General features: G+C 42.0%; 1 protein-coding gene across 1 annotated transcript in view; it reads left to right on the top strand.

The window, feature by feature from the left end:
• The window catches only part of LOC138949079 (mucin-2-like), a 21,753-nt gene extending 16,578 nt beyond the window's left edge, over positions 1-5,175 (top strand). Inside the window, exons 5-8 of the mRNA XM_070320819.1 lie at positions 376-481; positions 1,400-1,743; positions 2,761-2,913; positions 3,451-5,175. Coding sequence (XP_070176920.1) covers positions 376-481; positions 1,400-1,743; positions 2,761-2,913; positions 3,451-3,605 — 758 coding nt within the window. The 3' untranslated portion in view covers positions 3,606-5,175. The remainder of the gene's footprint in view (positions 1-375; positions 482-1,399; positions 1,744-2,760; positions 2,914-3,450) is intronic.
• Positions 5,176-13,123: the final 7,948 nt, after the last annotated feature.

Here is a 13,123-nt window from a genome sequence, read left to right as displayed (position 1 = left end):
TTTGGTTGAAAAATGAGGGCGTGACAGTGCCGCCTCAACTTTCACGAAAAGCCGGATATGACGTCATCAAAGACATTTATCAAAAAACTGAAAAAAACGTATGGGGATTTCATACCTAGGAACTCTCATGTCAAATTTCATAAAGATCGGTCCAGTAGTTTAGTCTGAATCGCTCTACACACACACACACACGCACACACGCACACACGCACACACGCACACACGCACATACACCACGACTCTCGTTTCGATTCCCCCTCGATGTTAAAATATTTAGTCAAAACTTGACTAAATATAAAAACGAACTCCACAGTAAGGAAGCTTATAATTATATCTTAGAAATATGTGATAACGGTGGTTTTTTTTTATCCACAGCGGTCAAGACTGTCCTACCTTGTATGGGCAACACTCCAGTACTTCAAGACCTGAGAGGCTGCTCTGCTCAGCCCAACGTAAACAACAGTGGCCTTACTGCTTGCAGGTAAATCCTTCAGTCCTTTGTGTTTTGTTGAGTATGCTAAGATGTATGAGATCGAAATTGGAAAACAGCATGATGGTGGTGGGCGGAAAAGGCGGAAAGGCGGAAACATAGATAGACAGACAGACAGACAGACAGACAGTCAGAAACACAGACACACAGACAGACTAGAGTCCGACAGGCAGTAAGGCAGCTGAATAGCAGGCAGACAGTCAGACAGATGAAATTATGCAGACCGTCTAATTGACCGACAGAGTGAAAAATACACGGGCAGATTTACAAAGGCCGGACGAACAGACAGACAGACAGACAGACAGACAGACAGACAGACAGACAGACAGACAGACAGACAGACACACAGACAGACAGACACACAGACACACAGACAGACAGACAGACACACAGACAGACACACAGACAGACACACAGACAGACAGACTTTTGTAACTTGAAGGAAGACGACCAAGAGACACACAGAACTACGAACAGGCAGATCTGGACGTGTATGCGTATGCATAACGCGACCCAAAGGCACGTGCATGATGTCATAAGCAAGAGGCCAGTCAGTCAGCCAGTCAACCAACGAGGCTGTCGGTCAAATTAATTATCGCCGATAGTTAAAGCAAAGAAGGACAGAAACAGAGAAGGAAAGAAAGAAAGAAGAAAGAAAGAAAGAAAGAAGGAAGGAAATTAAGAAAGAAAGAAAAAAAGAAGGAAGGAAATTAAGAAAGAAAGAAAAAAAGAAAGAAAGAAAGAAAGAAAGAAAGAAACCAACAACCATCAACATTAATATCACCGACAGTTACTAAAACAAAGGAGGCCAGAATAAGAAAGAAAGAAAGAAAGAACCAAACAACACCCAGTATCAGAAGAAAAAAAAACGATTTATAAAAAATCTCACTAACATGACGTCATTTTCAGTGTCGCATCCAATTACGCCGATTGCGTCAACCAGGCGTTCCAGCAGAGGTGCACCGGTGGTGTCACTGCCCCCGTGCAAGATTTTCTCAATGCCACCTTGCGTCCTCTCAACTCCCTCTACAACTGTCCGGCTCTCAGCTTCACTATGCCACCCTCTACCCCGTCCTCCGACATTGCCAACTCCATTGTGCAGTCTTCTACTCTGTCCTCCGTAGTCGCGAGCACAGAACCACCGACGACGACGACTGTCACTGTGCGAGAGACAACGTCAACGGCTACTACAACTAGACCAACAACACCGTCAACTACCACCACAGCAACCACCACTACTCCTCCCCGCCCAGGTGAGAAGATTGTCTTGACATAAATAAAATAGCAGTGATTATTATGAATCCATTCCCCGAAGTTTCAGAAAAACGACGTGAGATTTTGTCCACTGTCTCTGAAATTTAAAACAAGCATACCCCCATTTTAGACTACCGATTTTGGTTTGTTTGTTTGCTTAACGCCCAGCCGACCACGAAGGGCCATATCAGGGCGGTTAGACTACCGATACTTTCCTCTTGCGACGTAATTTCCTCACAATTTGGACGTCTTCATAGGAAAACACTCTTTCCCGAGCCTGAAGCTTTAATGCGACATGAGTGAGCTTCATGTGATGGCTCAGAGACGGTGTCCATGGCCCACTCCCGTATCAATCAATCAATCAATATGAGGCTTATATCGCGCGTATTCCGTGGGTACAGTTCTAAGCGCAGGGATTTATTCATTTATTTTTTTATTTATTTATTTAAAAAAAAAATTATGCAATTTATATCGCGCACATAATTATATTCAAGGCGCAGGGATTTATTTATGCCGTGTGAGATGGAATTTTTTTCCACAATACATCACGCATTCACATCGGCCAGCAGATCGCAGCCATTTCGGCGCATATCCTACTTTTCGCGGCCTATTATTCCAAGTCACACGGGTATTTTGGTGGACATTTTTATCTATGCCTATACAATTTTGCCAGGAAAGACCCTTTTGTCAATCGTGGGATCTTTAACGTGCACACCCCAATGTAGTGTACACGAAGGGACCTCGGTTTTTTGTCTCATCCGAAAGACTAGCACTTGAACCCACCACCGTATCACCTTAGCATGCAGACATCTGGGTAGCGCGATTTTTATTGCTGACAGCTTTTCACTTGGAAGAAGCGACTCGAAGTTCCCAACAATGGGATTAAATAATGGAAAAGAGAATGACTTTTAAAAAAACCTTATTTATAGAAACGAGAGTGCGCTTACTATCACGCAACAGCCGTGTACATCGACTAATTCTTCATTTATTCATTTATTCATTATTTTCTGTGGCAGCCTTTATCCAGTGCTACGACTGCAACAGCGGGAACCCAGGAGGGTGGACTAACCCAGACTGCACCACCAGCGGTGACATCACTCCTGGTATCATCGCTACTACGTCATGCAAGTCTCCTTGTTTTGCCCGCGTCACTCGCTACCCGCCAGGAGGTCAGTGGGTTTTTGCTCAGTTACTGCTTCATTTTGCTGTTGTGTGTATGTTAGTCTGTGTGTGTAAGTGTGTGTTTGTGTGTGTGAGTGTGTGCGTGTGTGTGTGTGCACATTCTGATCGCACTGTTTGGTTAAAGAAAAAGATGTATAATTCAGTTGATTAACGAGGGGGGGGGGGGGGGAGAGTCAGAGACAGACAGACAGACAGACAGACAGACAGACAGACAGAAAGAGTACTACTGTACAACGAAACATTAAACAAATCTACTTCTTCCAACTGATTTAAATTGTTGCAAATCTCATACCTGTAGAATCGAAGTTATCAGTAACATATTCTCTGGGATAAAGAACACCCGAGGTGTCTATAAAACCGACATTACAAACAAGTCCTGGCTACCCGTGGTGTTCTGACGCCGGTACGGAACAGGGTTCTGAACTAACAACCAAACCAAACCGTTTCCTGAAATCAATCTTAGTGCAATTTGTTTTTAATTTTAGTATCATATCGTTTGTTTTATTTTAATATTTTTTTTACAGCTGTGTACCGAGGCTGCTCAGAGGGGTGGGAGTATACCTTCCCCGATGGTTTCCCGAAAACCGGGTGTCACGTGGGGCGCAACGGAGAAACTTGGTGCTTCTGTGATGCAGACAACTGCAACAATATGGACATGATTCCGGTGGTCAACGGTTAACTCCCTTAAACTGTTACGCACGATTGTAAATCAACGGTTATGGTAAACGTTAGACAACGGTTCTCTCCCTTGATCCGCGCCAATCGACGGCAGACAACGGTTACCTCCCTTGTGCAATTTCTGTAGTTATGCTTTCTGTTTACCCAAAGAGTATATAACAATCGCAAGGGAATGTGATATATTGTATTAGTTGAGTATTTTTTTGAAAGACGCCACAAAAGCAGTGTTTTGATACATTGATAACTTTACTAAATGTCCTATTTGATTATTTTTCTTTTTTCATTGATATTATTTGAAATCCTTTTCACAAAAAGCGACGCATATTCTGTGGCGTTATTTTTATGCATTATTATTTTGTGAAATTGTAGGACTGCTCAGAAAAAAAATACAATTAATGTGTGCGTGTACATATACAAAAAAATGTCGCACGCATTCCTTCTTTGCCACTACTACAGCAAACGTGTGCAACATTGTATATTACATGCTTTGATGTCGAAGTCAATTAGTTCGATTATGCATTTATTTCTGAAAAAATGTTATCTTTACATACATTTAGTCACTACCTTAAACACTTATGTTTTCGGTATTTATTTCAAGTGATCACGAACGTAGAAAAATGGTTATCAAAGTATTGTTACATTTTGTTGTGCATTCTGAATAGTGTGCCAATAGGCCTTGGTCAGTCAACCACGTTTTATGTGTGTACTTCGTGTTTGACGTAAAGAGAATATCACCAACGCCGTTCTCCTGTATAATATGAAAGCCACATGTTCTTCTTCGTTCGGGGGCCCGGGTAGCTCAGGTGGTAGAGCACTGGACTTGTGATCGAGAGGTCGCTGGTTCGAATCCGGGCCGGGACGGACACAGGTCAACTTTATGTGCAGACCCAGAGACGGTATCCATCTCCCACCCCCGTGTCACCACAGTGGCACGTACAAGACCTCGGTCATTCTGCCATAAGTGCAGATGGCTGAAACCACCTAAACACGCATACACTTGTGTATCTCATCTAAAGTCGGGTTAAAACCCGGGAACATGCCCCTAATGGCTTTGCCGTGAGGGCGTAAAACTTGAATTTCTCTCTTCTTCATTCAATTTCTTTTTTTCAAAAGCTTCGTCAAATTTCCATTTACACGAAAAGCTCTCTTTTCCAAGCTGCACCAGCGGTGATGGAAAGTTTGGAAAGTTTGAAACACTCGACTGTTTTCTTTGACGAAATAAACGAATCAAAAGAAGAAAATGTGCCCCAAATGCCGAAAATAGCCTTTCAAAACTGCACTGTAAACAACATCAACATCACTCTGAGAAAATGAACAATCCAAACACAACCAGTTCCCCTGTGGAACATTTCGGGTGGGCTTTCCCACGACCTAACCTAAAACAATTCAGCGTGCTCGTTCGCACTTTGCATTCAATCTGTGCAAGTTAGTGCGCGCGTGTGTTTGTGTGTTTAGATTTCGTTGGTTTATGCTGTTTGGTTCATAAGAAGTTTATTTTTTCATTGAAAGATTTAGAAACGTTGGTTGATACTTTGTTGAATACATTCAACAAGAAACTAAAAAACACGAAACGCATTGGATCTATCTTCTGCGCGCATGCGTGTGTACGGTATGCGTGAAAGGGCAATTGTGTTTTCAGCCTTGTTTTGTGCCTGTTATTTCGTCTCAAAAAACTCATTTCTGTCTTTCTATGCCTTTGCTGTGAGACATAATCGCTATTACGAGTTAGTCGTGTGACAGAGAGTTTTTCTTGCACACTCGACTGCTGCTGTCTCTCTCCGGCTACGCCGTCGTGAGACATCTACAGTCTCGTGTGTAAGAAAACTCTCTGTCACACGACTAACTCGTTATAGCGGGTACTGTCACTCGACTAACTCGTAATAACGGGTAATGTTAGTGTTCGTGTGTATTTATACTGTTTATTTCTGTTGCTGCTTGTTTGTTCTGAAAATTCGTCCTTTGGTTTATAACCCCAATATCCAATGTGTCATTTACGCACATATTACAGCTGAATGTTCGCCCGCACTCGCATGAAAATCAAAACAATTATTCTACGTGTTGTAAATAATTTCTGTTCGTTCAAGTATCGTTGTCAAAGACTTTGCAATAGACGTTTAATGCCTTTTATTCTGGTTTCAATAAAACCAGGAGTTTCATCAACATTGCTCTCTCAAGATGTGTTTACATCATATTTGCGCAACTTAACTTTTTTTTTGACGTTTGGGAAGACGCTTAAGCGTGCCCTTTTAATCAACAAAACAATAGCATTATATAACACACTTGGTATCTGTATGATTAACTGTACATTAATCTGTGGCACAGAAAATTAACCTTTACTTTTGGCGCGACATCTTACATTACAAAAATGGACAAGAATGTATTCAACAATGCTGTTGTGTCTGCGGTGTCAACATTTGCGACATCAATATTATCATGTATCCATGCTGTTTCCACACACACACACACACACACACACACACACACACACACACACACACACACACACACACACACATACACACCCACACCCACGCACACACCCACACGCACACGCACACGCACACACACACACACCCACACACATACTTTTTATGTTTGCGCAACTTATGACATCTGTGAGAGTTCAATAAATCCTATTTTGTAAAATGCTTGAACGTGTGTTATTGAAGTCGTCGGTCAAAATTAGCTTGAAACCTTGTAAAGAATAATTGCAACTACAGAGTGAGAGAGAGAGAAAGACAGTGACAAAGACAGAGAGAGATAGCAACATAACACACTTACAAACACCAACAGACACCAAATACCACACATACACACACGCACAAACACACGCACGCACGCACGCACGCGGCACGCACGCACACACGCACAAACACACACACACGCACGCACACACGCACAAACACACACACGCACTAACACAAACACACCAAAATCAATATTCACAGTGCTGAAACAATGCATTTTCACATTTCTTAAGCTTACACAACACATCTTTAAAAGAGGCAAAAATAACGGTCACGGGTTCATTGTGGTGCTTATGACATTGGTTTTATGTACACACACTCACAAACGCACACACACAAACATCCAAACAGACACATACACACAATTTCTCTCCTTCTCTCGTATTTTTTGCACCCCTCTCTCTTTTATTCTTGCTCTTTCTTGGCTTAAAATGTCAAACTTCTATTTTATAACTAGCTCACACCATCGGAAGAAGCAATTCATAACAATGCGATGTTATTGACAAAATTACGTTACTGTCACGAATATATCTATACTATAAACTTGGCCTAACAATCATTGCAACAATTTTCGCACACTAAGAACAGCATTAACACGCAATTTATTTTAGTTGAACTTTATATGCCCCAAAAGGTAATTATGTCAGCTGTACATATCATTTGTCCGATTGATGGTACTTTGTATAGGCATCCCGTGACAGCCTGTCAAACAAGGTCACCCCTAAAATCGACCTGACAAAAACCATAGCCCCGTATTTTAAAATCTGCAAAAAATCAGAATATGCACAAACCAAACATTTCTGACCTTCATTGGAAAGGCCATTCAATTTCCTGTTCAGAATATTTTGTTTTATGTACCTGACTTCTCTAGTCTTTATGTAACCTTTTGTCAAAGGCGGTAGGTGTCAACCGTTTCAGAGGCCCAAAAGGCACGTTTTGCGGCCATTTTTGAGGGGGTCCTCCACCCAAAGAGCCATATCTGTTCAAGTTCTCAATGATCTGCTTTGGAAAGTTCAGAAGTTATGACCAATAGGCTGACCAAAATGTGTGTTGCGTTTTGCGAATGTGTATACTTAGCGTGTCGTATTACGTAACTTTTCCGAAAGAACTAAACAAATATTCATATTAATTCAGGGTTTTTAGCGTTTTCTTTGGATACACACTTTAATTACATACGTGCCGACGAAATGTTGATCATTGCTTTTATACTTTGAAGCTGTTGCTTGAATAATAACCAGGTAAAATTAGCATTTCGGTGTTATAATAATAATAATAATAACGGGCATTTATAAAGCGCCTTATCAAAAGTTCAAAGCGCGGGACAACAATACATGTATACAAAAATCATACAATCACTGTCAGATTCAAACAACACATCATGCACATCTCACATCCCCAGACTCTATACTAAGGAACTATCCGTAGTGTTGTTGGAACAAGTGAGTTTTCAAATTGGACTTAAAAGATGAAATGGATGGAGAGTGACGTAATTGAAAGGGGAGTGAATTCCATAACTGAGGTCCATAATACGAAAACGTGCGGAAGCCATGAGCCTTGCGTTTAAAGCGACCTTGACAGAGAAGTCGAGCATCATCAGAAGAACGAAGGGTGCGAGAGGGAGTGTAGAGAGAGACCAGTTCAGAAAGATAGGCAGGTGCCGATTCAGAGATGATATTGTAGCAGAAGCAGGCAGCTTTATACCTAATACGTTCAGATACAGGAAGCCAGTGAAGTTCTTTCATGAGAGGAGTGCAGGGTTGTCGATGCTGTGCTCTGAAAATGAGACGTGCAGCAGAGTGTTGTACTTTTTGCAAGGGTTGGAGAGTGGAGTCAGGGCAGCCTATGAGAAGGGAGTTGCAGTAATCTAATCTGGACAGAATGCAGGATGTAACGAGAGTCAAATGTTAAAGTTTCTACCACAGACATACATACATACGCACGCACGCACGCATGCACGCACGCACGCACAGACAGACACAAGTTAGCATCGGATAGGCTACACTTACGTGAGCCAACAATCACCACTTATCCGTTCTACAATACAGTCAATACATACAATTCCTGAATCCATAAAAACAGAGTCTGCATTTTCTTAGCACATCGTGCTAAGTCAAGGTACTCAATCTTAATAAGTTTCCAAGAGCCTAAAAAGCTGTCAAATAAATGTCATATACCGGATGTAATATCAGCAACAGCTTGCCTTGTATGCATATTAAGCTAAGAAACCAGCCAAAGAAACTCCCATGTTCGTGTATCACTGGAAGAATGAAGAATGCATAATTCACAATTAATTCACTGCTCCATTTGGCCAATGCAGAGTTTTGAGTACAGATGAAGTTTTCTTGCAGGACTTTGGTTTTCGACTGCTTTTAACTCCGAAGTCGGTCTTAGTTGTTTTTTTTCTTTGTTTTTTTCTCAATGTTTTAATATTCCAATTATTACTTTTCCCGCACTATCTGTGGGGATGCATCTGCCCTGTGTTGGGCATGTTTGGCCAAGGCAGGTGCGAACATAATAAGCAGCTTTCTGCACAAAGTCAACGAGGTAGAATCATGAAAAAACAAGAAATTCCTCCGAGGTAGGAAAAACACCCCCGTCAAAGGGAAATAACCTTCTCAGTTGGTGGCAGTGACTGAGTGAGAATGGTTCTTTCCCTTTGACCATGAAGATGTCCCTCTATAAGTCCTTGTATAATTTTAATCCACCAATAACTCCCTAACCGTGTGTTTGACTGGTCGCAATTTTTGTAAGGACCGTCTCAGGAATGTATAGAACCTGTTCACCAAGTTTGGTGACGATCGGTCCGTTCATTCTTGAGATCTATATGCGAACACAAACACACAAACAAACAAACAAACAAACAAAAACATCGACCGAAACCTATACACACCCCTATACCGGGGGTGTAATTATAAAAACACCGCCTCAGCTCAAGGCGAGGAGAGGATCATTTGCAGACTTGGTCATGTTCTGTGTCGGCGCGTGCATAGAAATGGAGAGTTGAATCTAGCACAGCGAAAGTTAATTTCCAGAGAGTTGCATTGTTTTGGGGTTGACAGTGGAACTCCCTCCCCTCCAGCAATGTAAGAATACCAGGTCTCAACAGGGAGGGCGTCTTAAACTGGAGAAGAGTTTTCAGACGTTAGGTAGAAAGCATCTAAAAATAGCATGGCCAAGAAGGATGGGGGGGGGGGGGGGGGGGGCGAGTTGTAGATCGGAAGGTCCTTAAAGGGGAGGGGGAGGGTGTGTCTTAAATCCAGGGAGGGGGGGTGGCTAAATAGAGGGAAGTCTTTAATCGCAAAGTCTGAGAAAAGGGGGGGGGGGGGGGGGGTATGAAAAGGCGAGTTCCACTATACCGCTCTTGTTTTTTTATTTTTATTTTTTTTTATTTTTTAGAGCGCTCAAAAAAGTTTTATTCGCTGTATTCACTCTCTCTGGATGACTTGCACATGTCAAAACAGTTGCAGAAACACAAATCTCAAAACCGTTTGGCTTTTTCTCTTTTTTTTCTTCACTTTTGGCAGCGTTCACTCTAAATTTGCTGCCTAAAACGGACTCGTTTCTGTCCACAGCCAAAGCTTTTATCAGACAAAAATTGCTCATATATGACAGCTAAGACCGTATTTCGTTACATTTCAGCAGTCGGTCTCGGTTGCTGAGTAGCCTGATGAATGTTTTCACTTCCCGAGTAGCTGCACTGTCATTAATTCGCTATCTTTGACTACTCTTATTAAGACGCTGGTCTTGCTGAATAGTCTGAATTGATCCAATATTGATCCTAGACACCCACATTAGAGAGAGAGCATGTAGGTTAAGTCGAGACAGACACATACACACACAGACACACAATTAAAGTCTGTTGAGCCCAAGTACTAGCGTACTCGGGGATAACTGTATCTATACCACAATCCTTCACGCGATCTGACCTAACCTTGACCCCTGACCTGGTCTACATACCACACACGACACAAACCAGTCAGCTGTTTTTACACCCCCCCCCCCCAAAAAAAAAAAAAACAAAAACAAAAAAACCACCACCCGTTTTCTTTGGATACACACTTTAACTACATACGTGCCGACAAAATGTTGATCATTGCTTCAATACTTTGAAGCTGTTGCTTGAATAATAACCAGGTAAAATTAGTATTTCGGTGTTCAGTCAAATGTTAAAGTTTCTACCACAGACATACATACATACGCACGCACGCACGCACGCATGGACAGACAAAAGTTAGCATCGCATAGGCTACACTTACGTGAGCCAACGAGTGTCTACCAAATTCTTCCCCGTGCATATCAAACCGTTTTTCTCGTGCATATCAAACCGTGGACATGTGATGGACTGACCTTAATCATTCACTGAAGCAAACCAACACTGACGAGACCCTTCGAAGTTGCAAAACAGCTTGGGGACAAAGCAAAGGCACAAGACACCGGTTTGAAGCAATACCAATCCTCTTCATGCTTCGCTGGCTTTGTGCAGGTGGCAATCATTTGTGGGTGGGTCTGTCATTTTGGAGACAACACGATATGTCACACACCTACGTTTTTCGCACCAGCCTAAATGCATTTTTCATTGTCTGTCAGCCAAATATGGTCATAGCTACTACCAGAGCGTATGGGTACAAAAGAGAGAGAGAGAGAGAGAGAGAGAGAGAGAGAGAGAGAGGGGGGGGAGGAGGGAGAGAAAGAGAGAGAGAGAACTGAACTGAACTTTATTTTACAAGGATACAGATTTTAGGCCAGAGAGAGAGAGAGAGAGAGAGAGAGAGAGAGAGAGAGAGAGAGAGAGAGAGAGATTGAGAGAGAGAGAGGGGGGAGGAGGGAGAGAAAGAGAGAGAGAGAGAGAACTGAACTGAACTGAACGGAACTTTATTTTACAAGGATACAGATTTTAGGCCAGAGAAAGAGAGAGAGAGAGAGAGAGAGAGAGAGAGAGAGAGAGAGAGAGAGAGAGAGAGAGAAAGAGAGAGAGAGAGAGAGAAAGAGAGAGAGAGAGAGAGAAAGAGAGAGAGAGAGAAAGAGAGAGAAAGAGAGAGAGAGAGAAAGAGAGAGAGAGAAAGAGAGAGAGAGAGAAAGAGAGAGAGAAAGAGAGAGAGAAAGAGAGAGAGAGAGAGAGAGAGAGAGAGAGAGAGAGAGAGAGAGAGAGAGAGATGATGATGGTGATGGAACTTTATTTTTCAAGGATAGAGGTTTAAGGCGACGCCTTTTCTTACAACCGGTCCTTACTGAGAGAGAGAGAGAGAGAGAGAGAGAGAGAGAGAGAGAGAGAGAGAGAGAGAGAGAGAGAGAGAGAGAGAGAGAGAGAGAGAACTTTGAACTTTGAACTTTATTACAGGAAAGATAGCATTAGGTCCGTAGGACCTTTCTTACAGCTAGTCCTGATCTAAGCAAACAAAATGGTTATAATCGAAATGGGAATACATAGGAACAAACTTTTTATGATGAAACGCAGACACACGCAATAATATTAATATAAGAATAAGATCATTCTTTACAGACATGTGATATACAGATATCACAATACGGGCAATACAACCATACATTATCAGAACACACACCAAGTTGACGCAAGACACACACATGCACATTTCAGAAGGATAGAAGGCATACATACGTTTGAGCAACCAGGCACATCACATTAAAGTGATGTTTGAATGTATTTTTGCAGATGTGTTTTGAATGTTTTAAGGTTACTGATCGATTTTAAGCATGTAGGTAGGGAGTTCCAGACATAAGCTCCCGAGTATGAAAGACTAGTTTTAAATATGTCAATGCGTGGCTTCGGGCAGGCCAGATTATGCTTGAAGGTGGAATACCGAGAAGGAGTTGATTGAAACAAGTGAGTTAGATATTCGGGTGCTTGGTCACGTAGGAGCTTGTGCATGAAAACTGATTTATTAAATAAAAGTTGAGGTATATTGAAGGCTGTCAGTTTTGCGTCAGTAGTTAGTGATGGGTCAGGCAGAATGAGTTTAGCTGACCTTCGATGACGAGAATTTATAGTTTTGAATAATGCATCACTACAGCCATCCCAGATGACAGAGGCATAATCAATGTGAGGTTTGATGTGGGCGTTGTAGAACATTTTTCGGGCGTCTAAAGTTATGACTGACTGAAGTTTTGAAAGTAGGAATAAATTTCTTGAAACGCGTTTACACAGATGTTCAATGTGGGAATGCCACCTAAGCTTATCATCGATAATCACGCCTAGCAGTTTGTTCTATTGAGTTTCCGTTGATGGTGAGATCTAGTGAGAGGGGGGACAACTGATGCTTCAGGCGCGTTGTAATTACCATTGATTTAGATTTCAGAGGGTTTAGGACCATGTTTTCAGAGCACCATTGTGAGATGTCTCTAAGGGTGTGCTGAAGAGATTGTTGAATATTTTCAAGGCGTCTATTTTGTGTCCGTAGTGTTGTGTCATCAGCGAGCATGTGGCATTCTACTGAGTTGTCAGAGAAGTGAAGTGGAAGGTCATTAACGTAAATACAGAAAAGAATAGGACCTAAGACAGAGCCCTGGGGTACTCCATATAACACGGACTCCTCTCTTGAGTACGCACCATGTACATAGACTTGTTGCGATCGGTTTTCAAGGAAAGACTGAAAGAAAGACAGAGAGTCAGATCCATTGAGATATAGTGATAATTTGTTGAGGAGAATTTTATGATCAACGAGGTCAAAGGCCTTAGAAAAATCTAAGTATACGACCCCAGAGAGCTGGGAGGAATTTATGGCTGACAGACAAAAGCGAGAGCGCAGTAGAACAT

Source organism: Littorina saxatilis, linkage group LG15 (assembly GCF_037325665.1).
Source record: "Littorina saxatilis isolate snail1 linkage group LG15, US_GU_Lsax_2.0, whole genome shotgun sequence".
Classification (NCBI taxonomy): Eukaryota; Metazoa; Mollusca; class Gastropoda; order Littorinimorpha; family Littorinidae; genus Littorina; species Littorina saxatilis.
This window is presented reverse-complemented; position numbering and strand designations above follow the sequence as displayed.